Raw genomic sequence first — 26,845 nt, 5'->3', positions numbered from 1 at the left:
GCATGCACGGCCCCAGCGGAGAGCAGAACCAGGAGAGGGAGCTGCAAGGTCTCAGCGCACCTGGGCCATGCAGCCCCCTTGCTCCGTGCTACTCCTGCACTCCTGTCCATCCCAGCCTGGGAGATGCGCTGTGGAGCCTGTGGGTCTGTGCTGTAGTGCCATCTAAAGGCCCCAGGCATGAAAGGAAGGAAAAGAGACACTTTCTTCCACAAAAGACACCTAAACTTTGCTAGCTCTTCCAGCTATGAGAAGATCGGTGGGTTCCTGGGAGAAGCAGCCAAGCTGCAGGTAAATGGGGAGAGCCTGTCAGAGGAGGGGGAGGCACAAGGGTGCAATCCTCACTGCGCTCCAGGGGCTTGAGGCAGAAGGTTTATTTTTGGACACGAGCAGGTGGCATGAGAATATTACTCACTAAACCAGATAAGCTGCAATCTCGTTATGCCCAACAGATGAGTGAGCCAGAAAGGTTTGAGTGTAGCTGTCAATACAGCATCCTCCGAGGATAATGTCTAATCAAATTAGTCAATTGAAGTCCCCCGCTTTTTCCTCCCCAGACTCTTGGTTTGGTGGAAAACTCTGTTCCCTTGGAGGACACGCAAAAGCATGTGCAGACTCAATTTTTGCCATCACCTCTTCTGATTTATTGCAATATCTGCTCTGGACAGCCCCATAAGACGACCTGACAGCACTGCTTCCCTCAGGGGGATGCAATTTGCATCATGCCAGCTGAGTAGTTTTGCTTCACAATTGGAGCTTTTGGTAGTGCCCGCCATAGGAGCAGGGAGAGACTATGATACAAGATGAGGAGGAAGTTTATTCCAAGATGCTCCAGATCCTTTTTCCTGGCTGCTAGTTAAGATCTCATAACCCTTAAGTGTTTGGGGTTTCCATTTGAAACAGTGCCTAAATAAGAATATCCATCCACAGCTGACTCTGCAGTTCAGTTTTAAAGCTATTAAAAATGTGTGTAGTCACACATGCTCCACTATTATTATGCTGTGAGAGAGCCAAGCGCACGTTTCCTGAAATAACAATCTCATCCTCCTCCAAAATCTTCCACTGTTTGCTTAAGCCAAAGAAACAGCATTATCCCAGTGCAGGGTTAGACCTGCCTCAGTTATCATTGGTGTGCTACTAATGGCTTAACAGTGCCTCAAAAGTTTCCCTGAAGGCCTAGGGAACATCTACAACTTTTGCACAGTGCTTTAAATCTTGGATATCTCAATCCCATCTTCCTCCAAGAGGGCTGCTGTGGCAGCTGCTTGCTCCCTCTGCACAGATAATTTTTCACCTGCCAGTTATATGTGATTTTGATCACACTGCAGCTCTACAGTGATAATTTGGCTTAATCTGTACTATTTCAGTGTCCCCATTTCTATGTCTGTAATGCTTTAGGGCCTTTATTCTTTCCCCAGTAAAAAGTTAGCTTGTTAAGTTTCAAACCCGGCATGCAGGGGAAGGAGCTTGCCCTGGATCTTCTGTGATCTGAACCTGTTGTGTCACTGCAGGACATTGTTTGCTTTTTCTTATAAACGCCTCCAAACCAAAACATTTATCTTAAGCTGAACAGACTGTTTAATACTGAATAAACTTCACAGGTCTGAAAGGTTTGGATCCTTGAAAAGAGTTTCAACTTTGATTCAGTATGAATAGTTTTCCCACCTCCATTTTTTCATCTCCCTTAAAATACATACAGAGCTGTTATACCTCTCAGCACAACTACTGAAACTGTTTGTGTCAGTTTTGTACATGAAAAGCTGGTTTTGAAACAGAGGCTGTTTAAAGCAGAAGGATGCCTCCTACTTCGATCATGCACTAATAGTTAAGAGAATGGTTAATACATCAGACATACACTGCCACAAGAGGAAGATTTTTTGATGTCCAAGAAATGTTTTTTGCACATCTGGCTTGGGAGATTGTGGACTGTGAAAACCTGGGCCACATAAAAATGATTTTCTCCCCAGCCATAAGAAGTTTTTCATTTGTACCACTTCCAAAGGATGGCTATCATTACATGTACACCACTCTGACAAATGTTTGCTTGGAAAGGTATGGCATCCCTATTTTTAGTGTTATGTAAGATCAAGTATCCACTTGGTTAAGAGGGTGATACCATCTATTCCAGTGTTTCAATACTGCCATTGTTGGGAAAACCCTTCTAATGCTGATCTGAAATACTGCCTTATCTGGTATAACCATGGAAAATGGACTATTCCCTTTTCTCTCTACAGTGGCCTTTAATATGTTTAGAAAAGAGTTAACTGAAAAGAGGTAGGAGAAACCTCAGTCACCCCTCAGAGCTCATGTTTTCCCGCTGTTGTCCAGGTGACACACCTGCTCGGTACAACTTAGTATAATCTGTTATGTAATAGAAGTACATCCTACATGGACGCACAGCCCTTTCTGCACGCTGTCGTTGACGCATGTTGAGCCTGTGATAAGCCCTTCAGCCTGAAGTCAGCAGGAGTTTCGGCTCCTCAGGTGTAGGGGCTTCCACTTTCCTTTGGTGAGCCGTAGTCTGCTTCTCCTCTACGCCACAATCTGCTATTTAGTTGTAAGCTTGCTCTCATACCTGGTTACAGACAACTAACTGTGGTTCCTATGCTGATTTAATACAGGTTTTCCCCACCCCGGTGATGGCAATATTAACATGATGACATCTAGGAGAGCCTCTACAGAGAATATTACTCAAAAAAATTCAACTATTCCATCTTAGCCACGGTTCCCACATGTTAAGAGATGATATTTCACAAGTCATTCTCTCAAGTCAAGAGCTGACAGCTTGTACTTTGCATCTGCTCCTAGACATCTTACTCTGGCATAGAAAATATTTATGTTGGTTTGACACAATTCTTTTCTTGACAAAAGCACATGGCCTGTTACTTACCTCTGTGCTATCATGTAGATATTTACAGTAATGTATTTGCTCCTCTATTTTCTCAGAAGCTAGATTTAAACCAGTCTGTGCAAAATCATCTAACTCCTTGTTTATCCTGTTTTTCTAAAAAATTTATTATATCTGTACTCCTCAGCATTTGAGAACTTCAAAAGAACATCCATTGTCAGAAATAATCACTAACAACTCGGAGGTTCCTTTACACAGGACTCTAAGTACCTGACTGGGTACTTCTTACATTAGGCCCATTGAATAGAAAACAGTAATTTAGGTATGTACTTATCATTCTGTTTCTCCCCTATTTTAGTTGGATTTCCACTTTTTTGTTGTGATGTTAAATGTGTTAGTAATCATATTGCTTCAATTATAAATGCAGAATTCAGAAATGATATTTAATAATCCAGCCTTTTACTGTCAGCTTTCAGTAGCTTTACCATTGCCCCAAGTGGCAACTGGTGTTTTCCTTGATCTTCCTACTCTTCCCAGTGTGATAGAACATTTTCTTATTACTCTTCATGTTCCTGATTTCACCTCATTTTGGAGGATGATTTTTTGACTATCCATTTTTACGTGCTCATGGTATTTTTATATTCATCTTCATTGATCTGCTTGCGCTTATACTGTCTTTTTTACGCTTGCTTAAGTATAAGAAAGACCTCACAATTTACAAAATTAAACTACACATCCTATCTTTCTACTAGATTGCGTTAATGCTTGTAATCGCATTTTCATAAACAACTATCTGCTGTTTATAACTCAGTCTTTCTCATAGTTCTTGCCTCCCTTCTGTATCAACTTTACTTATAATTTTCCTTTCACGGTCATGCTCACCTGAATGCCTCCTTCCTTCAAGTTCTTAATGAGTTGTTCCCCTTGACTCTGATCAAAATTCGGAAAACTTCTTCTTGCTGTTTCTGCCACTTGTTGTTTCTGTACCCAAAAAGCTATTTCAATGAGCAAAACCTTGCAATGTAAGGTTTTCCCTTCTCTACAGATACCAGTCAAGTGAAGTTCTCCGCAGCCACCAAGACTTGTGCTTGGAGCAATTCTGCTTGCAACTCACCAGAAAGTTTCCTTCCTCCCCACTTGGGTGAGCTGGAGCAGACCTCTGCCATGCTAGTGCTGAGCTGGTCCAGGTACCTGTGTAAAAATGCAGACCTTGGAGCCGGGTAGGCAGCCTGAGACATTGTTCCATGAGCTCGCTGAGCCCTGACTCTCTTCGAGCAACACGATGAGGTTGCACCGGTGGTCCCCTGCTTCCCTGCAGTCACTGTGCATCTTCTGCTTCCCCTAAAGAGTGATGGCTTCTCTGGGATTTTGGCTTCCAGCATGATGCTGACCCTCAACTGCTTCCAACAGCGTGGTTGTTGTGGCTCTTGGAAAGGGGCTCCATTGACGTGAAATGCCTGCTGTTCTCCTGATCCCTCACAGTTATAATTCTCACCTTTGCATTATTACCAGTGAAGAAAAAAAGCTTTCTACCATCCTAGGTGTTTTGTTTTGTTTGTCTGTGGGCCTTTTCAAGATTCCTGCAGTGTTTCAGCCTAGCCTTCACAGTCTGAAGTTTCCAACTTTCTTCCTAAAGGGAGTCACCAAGAGGTACCTTCCATACTGGATGTTTTCTGCTCCTGGTGCTTATTGGCAAAAAAAAATTGCAAAAACATTGCAAACTCTGTCCAAAGTCTGCATTGAAGCATTCAGAATTGGTGCGCACATTTGAAAATAACCCTCACAGCAGCAAGCAAATAAATAAATATGTGATAACAGAACAACAGCATGACCTCGCTATTTTTCTGCTTATTGTGCTCGTTGTTATTCTGCACTCATCGTCCCTTCACTGTGTCCCCTGTCACGCTATCCACTCCTTCTTATGAAAGCCTTTAGGGAAAAACTAAGCTAACGCATGTGAGGTGGGTAGCCCAGATCCTGCCTTGGAGCCAAGGGCAAAACAAGTCATCTTCTAAATGAAATCTCATTTTGCCCCTGTCTGCAAGTATTAATTAAAATAAAAAGGTAGAAAGATGATTAATTTTACTTCACATCAAATATTATTGTTTAGTTTCACAAAGATCTCACATGTATTGAAAAGCCACTCTCTATATGGCATCTACTGCCGTTGAGAAAGGCAGCTGCAAAATATCATTGGTGCGTTCCCATTACTTGTCAGTCGGGTTTGAATTCATGCACTGCAGGGCTTGCTTCATGGGAAAGTTCTTACTGCTAGGTGAAACGTGGACCAACAATCCACCAACAACCTGGACCAACAACATACAGCCCTGGAGTTCTTTCAGTGCAACTACTCCTGCTTGGACAAGATCATGTTGAGATGATGTAGGGTTGACTGCAACCAAGTCCACAGGCCATCTGACAGCAATGGGCATAGGAAAACTTAGATATAGGCAATGTGGTGTGGCCTCTAGAGCTCAGCTCAGAGGCCTAAACCTCACAAGAAAAGCGTGAACTTTTTCATGAGCTTTCTGTTCTACATATGAGATGCACAATGTGCATGGAGATTCAGATCAAGGAAATGAAAGGAAAAACGTGCACAGCCAACCAAACAAATCTCTGCTGAAGTGAGGAACACAGAACTGCAGCCAGCTTTTCTCTTTGGTGTTAGATGTCTTTTTCCTTTAGCTTTTCCGGTTTTTGTTGGATATTGGTCACATAATTCAGTGCACTGTTCTGCCAACAGCTAGTTAGGATCCCAGATTGCTGCCATTGCTAATCTGGTAGAAGATCTTTAGCTGATATTTTTGCAGCTATTGCATGCTATCACTAAATTCAAAGCTTCAGGATTAAAACAGACTTTGACATTTCCTAAAGGCATCCCGAATGCCTTTTAGATCTTTTGTCCACCAAGGGGGAATAGAGCTATTAGTTAGCTATTGACAATTCTGTCTGCCTTGGTAGGCAGATGATTAGTTGGAAGCCATTCTCTCCAAGACATTGTCTCATAGTCTTGGAGAACAGATGTAATCTCTTCCACCCAAAGAAGCTATGGAAATACAGCTTCAGGCAAGAATTTTTCAGTATGCATGGTACAGCTCATGTGGTGGGGGCTGGATAACAAATAAGGACAAAATGGTCTAGACGATAGAATTAATCCTGTCAACACCACCCTACCAGATGAGAGCTGGGTTTTGAGAGTGTGCTTGAGAAGTAAACTATCTGCACCTGGGTCTCACTTGGACATTTGCAGTTAGGAATTCCAGTTAGGAATGCATGGAAGGCCATTTAGAGAGCCCCTTCCATCTTAGCCAATGACAAGATATTTTGCACTTCCTTAACAAAACACAGGACTCATTTTCTGCAGTAAAAGGCTCACAGAGTTAACCTCAGTCTGCATGAATAACTGAACTGTTTGTTTAACTTACCATCCTTTTTAGACCATTAATCACTTTAACAAAGAAATTTGGAGTGGCTAGTGAATATAATATGTAGTTGACAGTTTGCCAATCCTTCCATTAAGCTAAAAGAATGACACAACAAACACTCAGTGGGGGCTTTTCCTTAGATGAGCAGGGAGAGCAGAAATAACAAGATGCTCACCTTGTTAGCCAAGGATTAGATCCAAGCAGTATATATTTAATTAGATTTTAAAGAGCTTATTTCAATGTTAGAAGATGCAGTTCTTCCCTGTTCCTGCTGCCTCAAAATCATAGTTTCAGTAAGTGTTCTGCTTATCAGGAGAGAGGAGAGTCACTTAATGATATTGTGAATACCTGGTTTTGTTTGTATTTAGATTAAGAAGGAAAAGTTGACTCAAAGCTTTCTTAGAGGTCATCTAATCTGTTTGGTTGAGAAGATCTATCCTCCCACAGACTATATTCAGCACTATAAAGGAATACCTTGCTGATGACAATCTCTCTTTGTAGTATTATCTCATCCCTGACCATTCTGCAAGATACATCTTCTATTATGAAAATTTAGGAATTACACCAGAAATAAGTAAGCTGCTTGCATAGGCAGCTTTCTTGGACTACTACCTATCACAAAACCCAGGAGTCAAGACATTCACAATGAGCATCAGTGAAGACGATGTGGAGAAGTTTCTTGATGGCAACCCTGCTTTTGCAAAGCAGTATTTTGAAAGGAAAGTGAAAACAGAGTCCTGGGATGGTGATGAAAGCGACATCCTTTTTGAGCTGATCCAAGATATGCAAGAAAGCATCAACATGGAGAAAGTTGTTTTCAAGACCTTGAGAAGAATCCGGTCCCTTATTCATGCTGACCGCTGCAGCCTTTTCATGTACAGGCAGAGAAACGGCACGCCTGAATTGGCTACAAGGCTTTTCAACATCCAGGAGGGAAGCACCCTTGAGGAATGCCTCGTCTCCCCCGACTGCGAGATTGTCTATCCGCTGGACATTGGCATTGTGGGCTACGTGGCTCAAACCAAGAAAACCATGAACATAAAGGATGTCAGTGAGGTACGTTTGTCTTTTATCCGCTTGGTAGAGGAAAGGCTCTCATGCTTGTTCATACAGAGAGGGTCAGGGGAGCACCAGGCATCTCGGTGCTTGTTCCAGTATCTTGCGTGTGACTGCTCTTTGGCAGGAACCTAATGCACCACTAGTCACTGAACTGTTTCCAGTTTTCACTGAGAGAGCGAGATGAAGCTAAATGTACTGAATTACACTGGTTGTTGATGCTAAATTCTCCTCCAGTATGGCAGGTACTTGCTCCAGTCAGATATGCACTGGATGCACAACAAGTTTTCCACATACATTTATATTCCATGAGAAACTGACAGAGAGAAAGCCAGAAAGAATCTAGAAAGTGTTTTACACCACCAATCACACTGAAAATGGTTGCTGTCTGGTGCAACCTGGGCCAAGGAGCTCACAGGAACTTTTATTAACTAAAGAGAAGAGGACCATAGAGCAGGTGGCTTGACTGCAACCTGGTTATGGTGATCTTCATCAGAAGCAGCAAGAGACAAACCTTGGCCAAAAAGTCCCTTTCAGCTAACACTGCAACTGCAATACTAGGAGGGATCCAAGGAAATGTAATGCTATATTCTTATGCCTTCAGGAGTCTATTTTAGCCCTTACACTCCCAGCTTGAATCATATAAATCTGAATGGCAGCAATCACAATCCGCTTGTTCTAATTATAGTTATAAAACTAAAATCCATGTGACCCCAATATGGTATTTGGGATTACTCCATCTATTGTCTGCTTGCTACAAAGAGACCATCTGTTTATCCATTCATTAGATGCTCAGCATCAGCATATCCAAATGCTTCAGCAAATCTTTCTTATCTTACAGGGAACATACTAAGACTTTAGTTTGAATTTGCAACCATCCTTTTGAAAAAAAAAAACTTCAGAAAATAGTTTAGAAAATTTAAACCTTTTTCTTCAAATGCCTTGCTCAAGATACTGAAGAATTTCAGAGCATGTTATCCTGATGCTGCAACCCCAGCTCTAGTGCTTTCAGATTTTGCTACTCTTTTCTGTGGTTTTCCCCAGTTGGAAGGGAAGACCAGCAGCAGGGCTGAGGTGTGGGGAGAAGGTGCCTTAGAGAGTTATTATTCATATTCCCATGGTCAGGGTTCCATATTTTCTACCCCAAATAGAAGGAATTGTACCTGAGAAGTTATTTTGTCCGAGCCGGGAAAAGATCTGGGAGCAGCAAGACCATCTCCATTTGCAGTGGGTTGAGGGGAGGGTATCAAGAAGAGCCTGCCCAGGTGAGGTGATTGGGATGTCTGCCCTCCTCCTGTTATCCCGTTTCTGCCTCATCTTCCTCGGTGTGGTGGGACAGTGACATTTCTGCTAGTTATAAAACAGGCTTTCTGGTTACTGAGGGATGGTTTGTTGGCGCTGCCCCATGAGCAGCGCTCTCCGGGCTGTACAAACCCCTCCTGCACATTGCAACCTTGGCCAACACGCTCTGCGGGTGCAACTGCAGGGGCAGGGAGAGGCTGTTGCCTGCCCCACATTGCCTGAATAACAGGCTCCCTTGGGAATAGCCAGTCTATGATCCCAGTCACAAAGGCCCGTTGAAGCCAAGGTTTGGCTTTCGAACATTTGGCAATGCTGGCACTCTCCCTACTCCCTAAGAAGAGCCACCAGCAGCAGCAAAAGGCAAGTTGCCGATGCCTCTGAGGTCAGTTTTTTCGACACAGCTCTTGAGAGCAAGGGCATTGCTCCTCTCAGCATAAAGATGAAGGGGGGAACTCTCCAGCACAGCTCCTGTCGGATTGAGGTTCATGCTGCTCCTACTAACTTGTGAAGGAATCCTCAGGACAATAAATTTTGAGAGAACTGAGGAACAGACAACTCCATGGAGACTGTCAGCAGTGTCGGTGTTTGGACAGAAGCATGAGAGGCTGAGGGTAAAGGCACAGTACTGTGATTACACCAAAACACTGTAAAACATGGCCCTGGAATACATCCTGGTATGTATTCCTGATGGCACCCACTTCAGAACAATGATTTGAACCTGGATAACGGGATGTGGGAGGTACTGCAGAGAATGACAGTGATCCAATGCTCAGAAACTTTGTAAATGATTCCTGGAGAGACTAACCATTCTGACAGTGCTTGACATATTAAAGCTTATGACTTGCAGGGTCTTTCCAAAAACTGAGAAAGGTCCCATGTGTTGCAGTCATAAGAAATCACAGCCAGATCTCCTGATACTACATTTTTCCTCTCTAATTTGTCTATTTTTCTAGTAATCTCCCTCTCTTCTCCAGCCACTTTTCAAGCAAAATTTTCTTTAGGTATCTTGAATGCTTGTGCCCAGAGGTCTCAGGCTCAGTTTTAAGACTACAGTTATTGTGGACAGTGCCTTATTTGGGATTTCTTATTTGAACAGTGTGCCCAGTTCAGTCCATTTGTTGATGAGCTGACCGACTACACCACGAGAAGCATCCTTGCAACACCCATCTTGAACGGCAAAGATTTAGTTGCTGTCATTGTGGCTATTAATAAGCTGAACGGCCCATTCTTCACCAGCTCTGATGAAACAGTAAGTGGTCAGTAGTTCTGTTTCTATCATGCAGTTGTCCCTTTTGCCATATAACACTAGCCATGTTTGCTTTAGTGAGGCTCATTGGTGCTAATTTCCCTGCAGGGGATTAACTCTGCAGCAGAAGAGGCTTGTAATGAGGGTGCTCATCTCAGAAATCTACATGGCAGTGGGATAAACCTCACCTTAGACCAGTGCAAAGCAAACCCTTCGACAAAGGGAATTGCCGTGATATTGCTAAAGTGATGTTATGAAATCCAGTGTACAGGAGGCTGCTACTGCACTTGACTCAACCTCATTGTTTGCCTTTTCAGCTTTTCCTGAAGTACCTGAATTTTGCTTCCTTAAACTTGAAAATTTATCACTTGAGTTATCTTCACAATTGTGAGACCAGGAGAGGCCAGGTAAGGGTACCAGTGCAGACTGGGTTGCATCTTAAAATAAAAAGATTTTGGCAAATGTAGCTGATCTGCTTCAGAAATACGTGCCTTAAGAGCAGAAATGAAATGGTGTCACTCTGCTACATTCGGATACAGTTCCAACATCCCTCAGGGCTCCTGTGCGCGGTTTGGCAGGAGCTGGGGCAGTGGCATCAACCTCCTCTGGACTGAAATCCAGGTGTTTAGTTGAACTCAGGACTACAAAACACTCCTGGGTTATTTAAAGTCTTCATCCGGTAGTACCGAGGGATTTTCTTCCCAAAATTAAGAATTTGGTATGTTTTTGTCCTCTGATAATTTGAGGAAAAAAAAAAAAAGCTGTAGAATTGCTCGCTAGTGCCACTAAAATAACCCAATATTGTTACTTATCTCCTTTGTTAGAAATGAATGTTTGGGGGCTCCATGGTATTTTGAATTGAAAGAATTAAGTTGTGCTCATGATTCAGCTTATGAAAGGTCTCCTAAATTTACTCGAGTGAATGGGAATCCATGCAATCACTTGTGGCAACGGACAACTGGTTGTCATTAAAGTAAGATATGCAACTTTATATGTGCTTTGTGGCAGCCATGCGCTTGTCTCCAGTGGGGATTCCATGGGGATAAATATTTTGGGAAAAGAAATGCAGATTTCAACTTTACTGAAAGTTTATTTAGACCAGCACTTCCTGGTTATCTGATGCTCTTCCTTTGAGTAACCATAACCAGGACATAGAGTTAATTGGGTGGAAGGTCTAGTGGCTCCTGCAGGATGTTCTGATCAGTGACTGATCCCTGGAACCCCGGTACATATATTGCTGCTGTGTAAGCAAGTCCCACAGAAAGGAAGGCAGAACAAAAAACAAAAGCAAAAACACTGCCAGCTCTACCAGTTAGTTAAGAGGCAGAGATCCGTCCATACAAATCTGAACATCTGTTTGAGAGTTAATGAAGTTCATTGTGTTAGACTTAAAAGTATTTAAATACGGAGTGAGAACATTACGTCTATTATCTAAGATGATCTAGAATTTGAATGTTATAAAGTCAACTGCAAAACCTAGGAGATCATGAAAGTTATATGGCTTATGCAATGACAAATGAGTTTGCTTGTGCTTATAAGCTCTAAGAGTCCTTTTAGAGCATTTGCCCAACCTCTTTACCTCATTCCATGAATGTGTCGTTCTTGTGCTGTTTCTTTCAATCAACTTCTGGCTTCTGGCCTTACTTACACACACTACAGGACTGTGAAAGTCAACCACTGTTCACTTCTCCCTGCAAGTTCATGAGGCTGGTGCCTGCACAAGACTTGGAGAGAAGAAACAATGCAGACATTTCCAAAGTCAACCTCAGTACTCTCAACACTGCTGGTGCTATTTCTGCATGCTATGTTTTACATATGCATATAAATGTGAATGGAAATCTCCCTATTTAGGATTAAGGCCTTTTCACTTTATTTGTAAGGCCAGATTTTTACACAGCACTTGCAGGTGATGTAACCCTCTTCCTCGGAGTATTTTCTTGAATAAGCATGAATAAGCAATGTTTTGAGGTTCTGCAACATAGAGTACTTTTGCACTTTTCAGGAACTGCAGTAGGAAAGAACAATTCTTTATCACTCCAGGATACTTGTTAAGCACAGCTTGCCTGGAGAGGCAGTGCTCACACTACGCTCCCATCTTGCAGGTGCTGTTGTGGTCTGCTAACAAGGTGTTTGAGGAACTGACGGATATTGAGAGGCAGTTCCACAAGGCTTTTTACACAGTGAGGGCATATCTGAACTGTGACAGATACTCGGTAGGTCTTCTGGACATGACCAAGCAGAAGGTAAGCGTTCAGGTGTATGCTGCACTAACACAGCACATACGTCTGCTTGCTACTGGGGCGCAGCTTCTGGAGTTTTTAATTTGGGCAGCCAAGGAACAAATCAATTTTGAGTTGTTATTCCTGCTTCTGTTCAGGATGTGTTTTTTCTTCCACTGTACAAAATGAAGAACCTGGCAATGAAGAAAAGACTGGGAGAGGAAAGAAAATATCTCAAATGGCACTGTCTATGAAGCCAGGGGTTGGGAAAATGTAGGAGGAGCAGATGAGTTTGACCATCAAACAGCGATTTGGGCATCAGTCTGGAATGCAAACCCAGACAAAAGCCTGCAGTTGGCATAATTATACGGAGATACCTGTAAAACCCCCAGCAGCAAAGCAGCCACATTCCTCAAGTACTCATTCATGTGCACATTATCCAGATTTTTGGGTAACTCAGTGTGTTACATGAAGGAAGAAACTGACAGAAAATAAGTTACTTCTGTGACTTGATTTGGACACCCTCCCACATGCATCCTTTCCATAGGAGTTCTGCTTCATTCCGTGGTCACGTTGGACTGTGATTAACATTGTATTTAATCTCCACTATGTCTCCAGAAACACTGTGCCGCAGTCTGGTGAAGAGGGATGTTAAAAGATCATCTTTACTAGCAGATCCTCTAGCTATGCTCTGAAAAAAGAGAACCACACAAGACATTGAAATAGCTGCTTGTTAATGTGATTACAGCCAATACTCTGCACTAAATGAAGCAGAAGTCCTATGGATAAAGAAATGTATGGTCACTTCCAGCCTAATAATGCACCTGACACTTCATAATAATGATCTAACTTATTGTTTAGTGCTTAGTGTATAGAATATAAAATACAGCATGGTAGGGCAGACCTTACTTTGAGGTTGGAGACAGAATGCAGTTTTCCATGCTAAAATTACTTATTTCTTTTCAAAAACAGGAATTTTTTGATCTCTGGCCAGTCTTGCTGGGAGAAGTTCCCCCCTACTCAGGGCCTCGCACTCCTGATGGCAGAGTAAGTAACAAGTAGACTTGTTACTCCTTAAACTCCCTCCTGTCTAGCTGGGTTCTCTCACCACTGATTTTAATGTCACTCTTCTTTTTATTTGTAGGAGATAGTCTTTTACAAAGTGATTGATTATATATTGCATGGAAAAGAAGATATTAAAGTTATCCCGTAAGTACCCAGCCTGCTGCTATTGCTTCTGCATAGTGCATACTCTTCCAGAGTGTAGATAAAGGTTGTGCATTATTTGAAGACATTCACAAAGAAAATTACGAAGGTGTAATAAAAGACTGATGTAGAAAATCAGAACATACACTGATGCTTTCCATGAAAGTTCCTGTAGGACAAAGATTATTGGTAGTGCGGTGAGATCTTGGCTTATAAGTCAGATTGCTTTTACATTTTGTTTTCATACATCCTTAATTTCCCTCATACGTTTTGCTTTCATTTAGAAATCCTACCCCGGATCATTGGGCACTTGTTACTGGACTACCAACATATGTGGCTGAAAGTGGGTTTGTAAGTACTTAACTTAGGCTTCATAAAGGGGTTCTGAAAAAGCAAGAGGCATGCTGATGCTGTTTGCCATCATTTCAGTTTTTTATTTTGCTATTTAAACTTCTTAATGCTCACCTTGTAAAAAGTAATTTGTTTGTGATCCCCTAGATCTGCAACATTATGAATGCTGCTGCAGATGAGATGTTTAACTTTCAGGTACTGTAAAAACTTGAGGTGCACTCAGGGATTGTTTTTTGCTTCCAGAAATGTAGTTTAGAGCCAGCATTAGGTACAGAATATGTCCTTAGCTGGTAGTGATGAGATAAAACAATGTTGATGCATTTAGAAAACATATTAAGTATATGGTGTCTTTCTGCTTGCTGTTGCTTCAAGGAAGGTCCTCTAGATGAATCAGGATGGACTGTCAAAAATGTTCTTTCCATGCCCATAGTCAACAAAAAGGAAGAAATCGTTGGAGTTGTCACATTTTATAACAGAAAAGACGGGAAACCTTTTGATGAACAAGATGAGACCCTAATGGAGGTATAGTTCCTTGGTGGGGCTGGGATCAGTTCTTGTGTTGATAGAGGTTATTTTTTTCTCGCTGTACACCTGCAAAACATACTTCAGCATTTTGTAGCTAGCTGTATTTATTTTCTTTTTTTTATTTTTGCTTACATAGGTATTGTGCAGTAGCTTGAAAGGCACTAAGTGAAATTGTTGGTTCTTTCAGCTTTGAAAACCCAGCTGTGCTCATATCTTTTAGTTTCAGCAATTTTCACTCAAACACCTAACCATAAGCAGCTGTGATGTAGTAATATGACTGCTTTGACTTATGTATAGATACTTTACAACGGACTCAGCCTAGACAGTTCACTCAAGAAATTACAGTAAACTAGTATGCATAGCTAAGATAAATGTTATTGAATCTACCAGCAACAGCTGTAACTAAAGCCCGGCAAAGAGAAATTATTCTGTGCTAGTTCCAATCCAGCACAGACATTCAGCTCTTGGCATTTCTTATCAACCTGAAACCTGAGCATTTCCTGAAAGAGGCCTTTGTTAGCAAACAAAGTTTTAATTGGCCACTGAGTAGCAAAGGTCAAACAAGCCATGAGCAAACACAGAAGTGTGAGTAAATATATATGAAATGTGACCAGACCGTCTTGCTCTCCGTGGGAGATGTGTAGGGTTCTTGACTAACTGTCACAATTCTGACACTAGCTTTCCCACAGGCATTGGGTATCACACCAAATACTGCTAAATACACCAAAATAGCTTCCTGAGGGTTTTGGAACCTTCACACTACATAAACCTTTGAACCCTATGCAGATCCATCATCTGAGAAGCTAATGGGAGTACACACATGACTGTGCATGACTAGAGCTGGGATCAGAGTGGGGCTTTTGTTCCCTGAAAGTGTATTATGTTAACAAATAGATGGTTGGTTATTTCACTGCTTGCTTCTTGTTCCCTTTATTAGTCCTTGACGCAATTTCTGGGCTGGTCCGTGCTCAACACTGATACCTATGATAAGATGAACAAGCTGGAGAACAGGAAGGACATTGCTCAGGACATGGTGCTCTACCACGTGAAATGTGACAGGGATGAAATCCAGGAAATTCTGGTAATCTCTCTTAGAGAGTAGCATAGCCCCACAGTGTGCTGAAGCATGGACTTGCCAGCACTGTTTCTGTGGACAGAGTGCACCTCCTCCTACCAAAAGGCTCCTGTCCAGTTTGGACTCTTCGCATTTTTGCAGGAGGGAATGTATTCTCCCTTGCCTACCTTATTCTTATCTGACTTCAGAAATGCAGCCATTTCTAGGATGGCTTCTAGGGAGGCAATTACTCTTTACTGCCACTGCATGATGGCAGAATGGGTCCTGGGGCTGGTTGTGATCTCCCCTCAACCTTGGCATGCTGCTCTGTGTGTTTTGCTTAGCAAAACCCACCCTGGAGATGAGTTGACACCCCAAAACCTCCTTATAAAGAGGATGTGGTGTTGGAGACCCTGCTGGAATGCTGTGCTAGGGGAGCCTTCCTAAATGGAGTGAAAAAAAAAAATCCAAATCAATGAGATGCATCAAATATTGCAACCTCCTAAACTATCCTGAGGAAGAACAATTTCACCAGGTAGAACTAGTTGAAAGATTTGAAAAATAAGTAAGATCTGGAAAAGAAGTCACATACATAGTGAGTATGGGAACTTCCTCAGATATGTTCATCCTAGGATGCCCCAAAGCTGCACATTGTGAAATCCTGTGGGATTTGGTAGTTTAACATGTCCATGCTCTTTGCAGCCAACAAGAGAAAAGCTGGGGAAGGAACCAAATGAGTGTGAGGAAGAGGAGCTTGCAAGCATACTGGTAAGAGCAATGCACTGACAGAGTTCATAACCATAGCAGAGAAACACATCCTGGGTAGAGACAAGGAAGACACCATGGTACATATCAGCTGGGCACCTTAGGACTTGCGAATGCCAAGGGCAAAGCCCACCTCTCTTCCACCATGTAGGTAGGTAGTTATCAGGGAATGCCTTCCCAAGCACCTGGGAAGAGGGAAGGGATTAAGCACCTGGAGCTGCCATGCATTTTGTCCTCTGGAACAAAGCGGGGGTGTGAGGCTTGTCATGTCTGGTTTTATGACATATGATTTCAGTACCTCTCTGCTCAAGCATTAGTCTCTTTTTCATAATGTGATCATATATCAAAACACATATCAAATACAAATATATATCAAAAATATATAAAATAATATATAAAATATAATATAATGATATATATCAAAATATATATCAAAAAATATCAAATAAGCAAAAAAACTGCTTATGAAATAGCAAGCAATTTCTTTTGCAAAAGACCCACTTCCTCTTCCCCCACTGGAAAAATAAAAGAGCTGCGTTTCAGTCTGTTTGTGTGTCATATGCTAAAAGGGAAGTCTTCCAGCAACATCAGACTGGTTCATTTTTATTCAACAAAACCCATTCCAGGTGTTTCTGGATGGCATAAATAGGACTGCAACAACCTATTCCACCATTTTTGCAGAAAGAAGAACTGCCAGGCCCCACCAAATTCGAAATCTACGAGTTCAGGTTCTCTGATTTTGACTGCACCGAGCTGGAGCTGGTCAAGTGCGGCATCCAGATGTACTACGAACTCGGCGTGGTGAAAAAGTTCCAGATCCCGCAGGAGGTAGGAACGGGCAGAGCCCAGGGACCTGCACTGAACAGCAGAGCCCCGAGTGCAGGGAACCCTGACAGTGCTCAGCTGGCCTGTTCTCCTCTGTGCAGGGCTGGGGAGCACAAGAGCTGGGTTTGCTCTAATACCTTCAACAGAAGCAGTGCAGCGGGGTGGTTTCCAGGAGGACTGCCAAGCAGCGTGTAGTGCATGTGGTTCGTAAGCTCAAGGTTCTCAACCAAGTTCATGCCTGTGTGCAATGTGGGAAACTCACGTTTTGGTAGCTGTGATCCCACCTAGTGGGATCTGCAGGCAATTGCATGAGGAGCTTGAGACCAGATATCCGCTGTAGAAAGGCAGGCAGGAAAGACAAAAGGAAGCCAAGGGCACTGAGTGGGAATTACTTCTGTGCTTCATTTTAGAACGTGAGTGACTGCAAAAAAAGCTTTCAAACAATCTGTTCTGGAATAATAAATTACTGATTTTCACACTCCAGATGTAAAAAAAAAAGGCATTCTTTGTTGCCACTCTAACAGCTAAGTGCTAAAAATTGTATACTCATCCATGACTTGTTTGCTCTCTAATAAATAAAACCTTTGTAGTTACAGAAGCAAATGCATTTAGAGAAGTACAATGCAGAGAAGAAAAAGGAAAAAAAAATCCTTTTCTTATCCAATGCTACGTGTTGCTGTCAGTTAGGTGTTATAATATATTCCATCTCTCTAGACCTATGGAGCAAGCTCTCTTTCGAAAGAAGAAACTGTATTATTAAATCACAATAAATAGGGAAGACAAGCCACACTAATGACAATGGAGTGAAACACAGAAATATAATAAGCTCACAAACACTGCAGTGAAATCCTTTTTCCTCTAGACCTTGTTATTTCTCATTTCCTAAGTAAGCACCTCTGTGATTTTGCGATTTAAAAAAAAAAAAGAAAAAAAATACAGCAAAGCAGAGATGTGTATTTAAAACCATTCCACTTTACCACTCCTTTATGTTTTACAAGTTATACTGCAGCAGAATTGTCAAGGCAGCCCCTTTCCACAAAAGCTAGTATGGAGTACAAGACAAAGGCAGCACAAACTGTTTCTTGCCATTCACAGTTCCAGGCTCTTTTCTGATTATCAGTGACATGGTAAAACAAAACAAAGCTAACAAAAAAACCCCAAACATCGCATGAACTAACAGCCTTTTCCCCAATTTGCAGGTGCTGGTGAGGTTTGTGTACTCTGTGAGCAAGGGTTACCGGAAGATAACTTACCACAACTGGCGCCATGGCTTCAACGTTGCACAGACCATGTTCACGCTGCTCATGGTAAGGGACCACCACTGGCACAGCTCTGTCCACGGGGCGCCTTGCAGCTTGCCCTGGAGGCCACCGGCTCCCTCCAGATCCTGCTCTGAGATAAAGCTGTGCCACCACTAGCCCAGGTTCTACCTTATGAGAAGGCCTCCATCTGCCCTTAAGCAATGAAGCCACACTCAAATATTACAAATATTGAATATTACTTTCAAAACTGTGACCAAAACAACCCAATGGATGGAGTCCTTAAATGCTTATGGGCATATGTATGTGTAGCTTGCCCATTTTAATCTGCCTTCCATATATTTTATTTAACTTCACAAACGTTTTCAGTTCTCTTGTACTGTTTCAATGTGGAGAGCACTGGCACAGAGCAGTAATAGCCCAGGACGTTTTTCTATGTGCGGTACTAAGGATAACTTGCAAATTCTCACCCTCCAGACTGGCAAACTGAAGCGTTACTACACAGACCTTGAAGCCCTTGCTATGGTGACTGCTGCTCTGTGCCATGACATTGACCACAGAGGAACCAACAACCTTTACCAGATGAAGTAAGCACTTTCCTACCAACTCAGACAATTTGCTGTAGCTTTTGCATGTAGAGGGGTCAAGCAGCAATCACACCAAACCCAGGGATTTTGTTCCTGTGGCTTTGCAGCCCTGTTTTATACACAGAAGACAACAGAAAACACAGAAAACATCATGTGTGGCATTGCCTTTACCTCCTACAGAAACAGCCGTGTGCACATGAGGGAAATGCTCTAAAAAGGCAGGCACTAGCTACAAAATCAGTTTCATAACTTCAGTTCAGCCTCTATTGGAGGCTTAACGTAATGTCTGGTCACAGTTCTTGCTGGCTGAATCAACTTACTGTTTGCTGAATTTAAGTGGAGCTGGTTCGTGTTCAGGATACAACTGGGTGTTGGGAGGTTTTAGCTCAAAAAATATTTCCTGTTCCTGAGTTATATTCACAATTTAAAAAAAAAATGTGCAAAGAAGGAAAAGTCCAGTCATAAAGAACATTTTGTTTGAAATTCACATATTGAAGAATATGTGCCCAAATAATTGTAAGTTACAGTTATAAATAATATCATAGAAAGTCTTTCACTTGTTAGGCTGAAATCATTAGCTATTTAAAATGTTGTTCTTCAGACTTTTATGAAATGAGCTGAACTTGGGTAAGAAGTTTATCAAAATTAAATACTAGATTGAACTTTTTTGTTTTAAAGTACTATATTAACATCTGTGATTTTTCGTTTACACAACCAGATCTCAAAATCCTTTAGCAAAACTTCATGGATCTTCAATTTTAGAGAGACACCACTTGGAATTTGGAAAATTCCTGCTCTCTGAAGAGGTTTGTAATGCATAGTAATGTAAGAACCTGAATAATTTACTTTTGGAGAAGTTTTTGACAATAAACAGTAGTGCTGCCAACTTCTATGATTCCTGTGCCCAGAGGCTTGGATTTCCAAGAAACTGCAGCTTTGTCTGTCCTCCCAGCTCTACCTACCAAAGTACCTTTTGCTCACCAGGGTGAGCAAACCCATCATCTCATCAGCTTCCTAAACACATATTTTTTTTCCGGAGCCATGTGCCATTGGCCCCCAGGACTGCCTTAAGCAGAAGCTCTTAAATAGAGGCCCCCTCTTCTATAGCCTCTCTGATAAAGCCAATATGTCAGTTATAACATCCTCCCTTGTGATGGAGTTCAGAGAGTTTTAGGAATCTGCTAAATTAAATAAAGACACGTTTGAAATGAGAAGGAGCCCAGCAGCTCCTGGCAAAGGGGCGCTTAAATTTTTGCAACTTCTTCTGTTTGCTTTTCAGTCACTGAATATATGTCAAAACCTCAACCGGAGGCAGCACGAGCACGTGATTCACCTGATGGAAATCGCCATTATAGCAACAGATCTGGCTCTGTACTTCAAGTAAGTCTGTCACACACGTCTGCACTGCGGGTGCAGGGCAGAAAGCAGTGCTGCTTTTACTCTTCGTGTAGGGACACTCTCCACAGACATTGCCTCCGGAAGGCAGTGTTCACTTCAGAATGAAAAAAAAAAAGAAACTTTTACTAAACCCTTCTGTGACTTTTCAACTCTTGGATTCCAAAAAGGCAGTGCAGTATGAGCCCCCAACAGAAAGAAATGTCTCTTTTTTTTTTTTTTTTTTTAACTCAGTCATTTAACAGTGAAAATACTCTATTATAACACCAGTTACCTGGCCAGGGATTCATTAACTTCTCTGTGAGAGCACCACAACCCAAACGAAAACAGGTCTCCATATAGACAGGCTGCACATCACCACCTCCCCAGCACTTGCTGTGTATTTTTAGGCATATAAATAGTAGTAACAAAGTCTGCTTGAGTATGCAAAAACAGGTAGTGTTAAAGATATTTCAGTGCTAGAGCTGGTTCCAGGTTTCTTTTTTTGCAGTTTGCTTAATATTCAGGTAAAATGCCTGGTGGTGGTGGTGGCAAATGCAGAAACATTCCTCATTTAGCTTCTGTCATTAGATAAACATTGTCAAGGTAACTGCTCACATCTCACCTCACTATACGTACTTTTTAATTAACCAGATTAAGTAATTTACAGTAGTTTCCTCTCATTAAAACAAGGAAGTGATGGTAAATGTGCTTTGTTGTGACCTTCCGTGGGAAGCTAATGCCAGAACAGCAACTACTGAAAACACTGCAGTAAGGGTTATCAGGCCGCGACTGACATCTAGTTTTAAAAAATCAATTTTCCTATTTTTGAACTTTCTTCTCCCTCTCGCTCTCTCTCAAAGAAAAAGAACAATGTTTCAAAAGATTGTTGATGAGTCTAAGAAATATGATAGCTCAACTGCCTGGACTGAGTATCTATCTCTGGAGACAACCAAGAAAGAAGTTGTCATGTGAGTAAACCAGTTCTGGAAAGATTCATGAGACAGTCATGCTTTTCTTCCTAGGTTAACTGGTGAGCACTCCAAAATATAACTAAAGCCATTAGTATGTTGAGTATTTTTATTTTTCAGCAGTAAGTATCCATGCTATGCTCAGGGGGAAAAAATGCTCTGGCTTTGTGCAATTTGAGCATCCTTGAACCAGCCTTGGTGTGCAATCAACACGTGCCAAACGGCCATCTGCTCGGTCTGACCTTCTGGAGAAGCCTAGGCACAGGCCTAGGGAAGAAATCTGGCACGGCTCTTGCCAGATAAGTGGCTGGTGTCAGGGTGTCCCTCCCACTGCGGTATTCCCAACGGGGAGCAAGAACTGTCCCAAATGACTATGTCACCCACGGGCCACAAACGGGGGCAGTCTGCAATGGCAGAGCAAGGAGAGCCCAGTCCACCAGTTGCTCTTCGTGGTGGCACTCGGTTTTAGTGGCAGAAAGCTGTAGCATTACGCCGGTGGATGTCATCCAAGGTGCCTCATGCAGGGCTCTGAAGACCTTTGTGGATGGAGTTTCCCCCAACACAGCGGTGAGCAACACGGTGAAAACTCCAGTGCCGGTTCCCCAGCATCAATCAGGTTTTACTCAGGAGAGCAACTCCTCATGGCTGTGCCCAACAGGGACAGGCTGTTACAACTCCCCATCTTTCTTTTTCAAGCAGGGACAGGGCGGTCATGACGCAAGACTGGACCATAAAGATCCTGAACCCGCAAGAAATAGGATGAAGGGGTTTGAGCAGAAACTAATTTCTCTTCTGTTCCTTAGGGCCATGATGATGACAGCGTGTGATTTGTCAGCAATCACTAAACCCTGGGAAGTCCAGAGTAAGGTCAGGTGCTTGACATACTGTTCGGTTTCTCTACTTTGTACTGAGAAATAATGTAATTTTCTCAGCGACCTAAAAGCTGCATCGGGGTTTACTGCCAAGGCTAGAAAAAGGGCATTAGAATAACGATCTTTCTGATAAATAAGTCAAGCTTTAAGATTACATTTGTGAATTCTGTAGGAAATTCTGTAGGAATTCTGTAAGAAATGTTTTTCTCAGAAAGATGAAAAATTCAAAAATTCCCTGTGTTACAGTGAGAAGTTTCATGCACATAATGTGAGGGAGGGAGCAATACCTAAATTCTTATCAATTGTTTACTTTCCTTTAAGAGTTCCTTCTGGAACTGCATGTATTTGATCAGTTTCTAAGTAAGAAACAGTAGAATTTAAAGGAGGGTAAAATAAACTCACTTTTCTATTCGGCATGGAAAAAGGGAAACTGAGAAAAGCCTGGTAGGTAGCTACATCTGTGACCGACATCAGTCCAAGAAGCAAATCTTCGCAGGAGACATGGTGGGAATCATCTTAAAAGAGGAACAGGGAGTTAAGGAGCTCTGTTACAAAGAGGACATTTGAGATGCTGCTACATCAGTGAGGTCCTGTTGCCGCCCCTGTCATTCCCAGGAGGTATCTGGGGAAGGTCTGGATACTGAGGGGATGTTAAGGTTAAGGCATAAAGGAGCCAGAAGTCAGATTTGCTTCTTAGCAAAATTTAGAAGTGTCTGAATTTAGAATGCCAAAGGCAGTGGTGATTTTTTTCCCCCTCTTTCACAATGTAGGTAGCTCTTCTCGTAGCGGCGGAGTTCTGGGAGCAAGGAGACTTAGAAATAAGCGTGCTTCAGCAACAGCCCATTGTAAGTGACACGCGGGAGCCGGGCGGTTTCCAAGCCCTTGCTTTTTGTTGTGTGTCTCAGCAGAGGGCAATGCAAACACCACCGCCCTCGGGGTGCTGTGAATATTCCTGGGCGGTCCAGATCCATCTAAAAATGTGGGAGTGCAAATAGGGAGCCCCTTGACAAGCGCTCCACGCAGTTCTCCACTGGCTGTGAACCTGCAAGGTTCCCCTGGAGATTTTGGGATGGTGTCTTAAGGAGAAGAGGAAAATGAAATACTTGTAACTTAGGGGAAAACAGAGTTTCCAAGAGGAAAATGAAATACTTGTAACTTACTTAGGGGAAAACAGAGTTTCCAATAATGAGAAAGAGCTACATACAAAATCTGGACAATCCAGAAATAATTTCTGGTAAATTAATATGCTTTAGATCATCATTTCTCAACACATCACAAAATGTGATGGACTATCATTCCTTCGGGGAGGAAACTCACATGACTAGCTTGCATACACCCTACTGCATATCAGATGAGAAATTAAAAGTCGGAATAGTTAGAATTCCGACATTTAAATAGACATTTAATAGAATAATTTAATAGAATAGAATAACTAAATAGAATTAAATAGAATAATTTAATTCCGACATTTAATAGAATAGGAAAATCCTATTTTTCAGTGTCAAGCAGATTTATTTTTTCTGCTCCAATTACGAATATTTAGGTATGTTTTGGATAGAGTCAAGAGTTATTCTCTGACTTGGCCCCTATCTGTGTGGCTTGGGTTCTTGTTAGATAAACTTCCATATACCCGCTCTGCCCATAGATGATGCCTCGTAAATGATACCCTAAGCAGCAGGATTTTAAAATAGTATCACTGAATGTTCAGCTGAGTGTTTTAGACCCCTAACTGCCCCTTTGGCACTTCAAAACATGGCCCTTCTCTCAGATATCCTGCTGAGGCACAAGGGAAACACTCTCTGTCCTCCTTGCCCTCCACTGGCATGGAAGGAGACATCTAAAATTTGTCCTAAAGTGATCCCACTTCATTCCCCTGCAGAGGAGGAGGACGGCTGTGATCGACAGCCTTTATGGACAGCATGGCAGAACATCAGGGCAGTTCTGGGGTGAAAGCAAAAGTGTGTGTTTTTTTATGAAGTGTCCTTATAAATCATGAAGGACTCCTGTCTTCCCGCCAGCCCATGATGGACAGAAGAAAAGCTGCTGAGCTCCCAAAGCTTCAAGTGGGTTTCATTGACTTTGTGTGCACCTTTGTCTATAAGGTAAGCGCAACCTTGCACACCCGTTCCAATCAATATGTGTTCATATAATCAGGGATAGGGGCCCATCCTGTGGGATCAGGGATGAACATGCACAGCATCGCACTGATGATTCTGTTTTGGCCAGGAATTTTCACGTTTTCATGAGGAAATTCAGCCAATGCTTGATGGGCTGCTGAACAACAGGAATGAGTGGAAGACTCGTGCTGATGAGTATGACGCTAAAATGAAAGCTCTTGAGGAAGAGAAGAAAAAAGAGGAAGAGAAAAAGGCTGCAATGAAAGGTCAGAAAAAAACACCTGTATTTTCATTCCTGACTCAAAATATAGTTATCCAATATCCGCCTGGATCTGCAGCATGCTTTTCAAAAGCAGAGAGCTTGTCATTAGGTAGTTCCAGCTAGTCACAAAAAAGTCCTGAATGCAAATAACAGTTTCCTTAATTTTGCCCAATTGGCTAGTTTTTTTTTAAAAAACTTCCTCCATTAAACACTTTGTTTTTAAATCTGAAACCTTGAAATCTGAAACCATAGGCTCATAAAAAGACTGCCTGCTCAATGCCCATGTGCGGATGAAAAAGTAGTGAGACTATGAGCTCTGAGATGTCAGGGTCAGCAGGAGAATCTTGAAGGATGACTGTTCATCCTGTTTCTAGCCCAAATTAGGTGTACTCTGGCAATTTATTTTGTTTGAACCTGACAAGATTCCAGATAAAAGACAGTTCTAATTATGCATATTTTAGGCATGATGTACATTGATCACGTGAGCATTTACAAGCACTGAATAAACCCTTTAGAGACTAAAGAGGTTTTAGGACATTTATGACTGTACTTCTAAATCTTTCTTTTTTCTTCTTACATGGCAGATGGAGTAACCTGTAATGGAGGAACAGCTCCAGCCTCTAAAACCTGCAGTATACTTTAGACCCAATTTCAACATGATACACAGCACCCAAATGAAAATACCTGTGCTTTAAAAAAAAAAAAAAAAAAAAAAAAAAAAAAAAAGGAGAGCCATGACAAATATGTTCCTAATTGGACTGTTCTGCTAATTAAATCAGGCTTATGACCAGCCAGGGAAGGGGTAGATCTCGTTTGCCTTAACTGCACCGCTTCCTGATGGTGAGGGACCAATTCGTCGCATCTCTCACTGCATTCAGTGCACCTGATGTCGAAAGGAGATATGACAAGTCACAGCAACGTTTGGCCCAGTAGATCAGGCTGCATGACTGTGGAAGAAGCATTTCTCTTGCCCTGAAACACTTCTTATCCCAGTGCTGATGGGGCCAGCTGAATCAATGTCCTGCTCAGCCTCATGTGGTTGGCGGCGTGTGCTAGCACAGCTTGCAGGGTAGGAAAACTGAGGAGCCGAATTTATTATAACTCCTTATTGTTCAGAAGGTTATCAAAAAGGAATTTGTAGGATAAAGAATGAAAACTGACCATAGGAAAACGACCTTTGACCTGGTCTAAAAAGTTTAGCTTCCCTAAAAATCCAAAAAAACAGTCATGGCAATAATAATTTTGCAGTCACTCCAATAATTTGGATAGTCTGCTGCTATAAAGCTTGCTACCCTTCACTCAAGACCCAGTAGGTACCTTCTTCATGTGGGGATCCATACTGTGCACTAACAGTGGCAGCTGTGCCGTGAGGTGTGATCCCAAGAGGATGGTGTTACTATCACTCATGGCAGTTCCTCTTAGTCACCCGAGCAATCTGAATTGCAGCACCTCCTATTTTCATTCAGTTTGACACTGTTATGCCAATATTCTTTAATGCAATTCTCTTGTGAACGGTACAAACCGTCTGTTCTTTCTTCCTCCTGTTTTTGAGATGTATGTTTTTTTTTTCCATTCCACTTCAAACTTCGCAAGACTTGTGCTCTTTGTTTCAGATATGAAGTATTCTTCATGCTGATTCATGCTATCATGTTAGAACAATCATTTACACCACTCTGACAGTGGTAGAGAAGCATTTCTGCTCCTTCTCTATGCTTTTTTTTTTTTTTTTTAGTATTTGGTATATAAGCTATGTGAATGTTTTAGTATTTAAGTCACGTAACAAGAGTTCTGTTTTCTTGAGGGGATATTAATCATCTTTTGTTACTTCTGCTACCTTCAGTGCTTTTACCGTCCAGTAACTTGCTCTGCATTACAGAGGTACTGTAAGTAGAAGGAGAGCTAGAGCCATGGTAGCTCCTGGTGATGGTTTGCTGGGTCCCAGAGTACCCAACGTGGTACAATCAGCTATTGCTACGTGTGCGAGCAGCACGCTATCCTGCAGAAAAACACAGAAACCTGCCCACAGCCATGAAGGTTAGATAGGCTGCTAGAAGCCGAAATATTTTCTTACCGCGTGTCTCAGTTTCTTTAGGAGCCGTGCAGGAGGCGGCTTTCCTTGAGCAGCACCTCCAGATTACCAAGCCAAAGAAGGCATTTTTTCAGCAGGCAAAATGCCACTAGTTTATCCAATTGTGGAGCTGTAAGAAGGGGATCGTTAACTATAAGCCACTTATATGTCTTATGCTGAGAAAGTTATTTATGACTTCAAATGTTTGTCTGGAAATAAATACGAGAATTTAATTTCCCACCCCTTGTACTCACTGCGACATGCTCAAACCGTGGTCTCCAAGAAGACCCAGGCCTGAAGAAGGGCAAAAACACAGGGAGAAAGACAGAGCCACTGCTCAAGCTCAGGGTGTTGTCGCTGCTCTGTCTCGTGGTGCTACGTGGCTTTGGGAGCAGCTGGTGAGTAATGTGGCACCCACTTGTCCAGCGGCCACCTCCTGTCGTGGCCTGTGCAGCCCCGTGCAGAAACGTTCCTGCTTCTCCTCCCCCAGACACAACCAGGGAACTTGTTTGCTCC

The 26,845-nt window shown here is 42.3% G+C and overlaps 1 protein-coding gene across 1 annotated transcript; it reads left to right on the top strand.

The window, feature by feature from the left end:
• The first annotated feature begins 6,915 nt into the window (after positions 1 to 6,915).
• Positions 6,916 to 24,961, top strand: PDE6B (phosphodiesterase 6B). The gene is made up of 22 exons (XM_010219962.2): positions 6,916 to 7,326; positions 9,725 to 9,877; positions 10,192 to 10,281; positions 11,977 to 12,117; positions 13,066 to 13,140; positions 13,238 to 13,302; positions 13,584 to 13,650; positions 13,798 to 13,845; positions 14,023 to 14,172; positions 15,113 to 15,256; positions 15,932 to 15,997; positions 16,676 to 16,822; positions 18,019 to 18,126; positions 18,556 to 18,665; positions 19,384 to 19,471; positions 19,945 to 20,045; positions 20,903 to 21,010; positions 21,814 to 21,877; positions 22,653 to 22,727; positions 23,901 to 23,984; positions 24,109 to 24,265; positions 24,846 to 24,961. Exons 1-22 carry the CDS (start codon positions 6,916 to 6,918, stop codon positions 24,902 to 24,904), a joined length of 2,511 nt encoding a protein of 836 aa, XP_010218264.2. The 3' UTR covers positions 24,905 to 24,961.
• The last annotated feature ends 1,884 nt before the right edge of the window (positions 24,962 to 26,845 follow it).

The sequence above is a fragment of the Tinamus guttatus genome, unplaced genomic scaffold (genome assembly GCF_059628265.1).
Source record: "Tinamus guttatus ecotype Peru unplaced genomic scaffold, ASM5962826v1 Tinamus_guttatus_pri_ptg000878l, whole genome shotgun sequence".
Classification (NCBI taxonomy): Eukaryota; Metazoa; Chordata; class Aves; order Tinamiformes; family Tinamidae; genus Tinamus; species Tinamus guttatus.
Note: the sequence above shows the minus strand (reverse complement) of the source record. Positions and strands in the feature narration are given on the sequence as shown.

Coding starts and splice junctions, on each gene's coding strand:
- PDE6B (XM_010219962.2), top strand. CDS start 6,916: ATGAGCATCAGTGAAGACGATGTGGAGAAGTTTCTTGATGGCAACCCT. Junction 14,173..15,112: donor AAGATGAGACCCTAATGGAG/GTATAGTTCCTT, acceptor TCCCTTTATTAG/TCCTTGACGCAATTTCTGGG. Junction 23,985..24,108: donor TGTGCACCTTTGTCTATAAG/GTAAGCGCAACC, acceptor TGTTTTGGCCAG/GAATTTTCACGTTTTCATGA.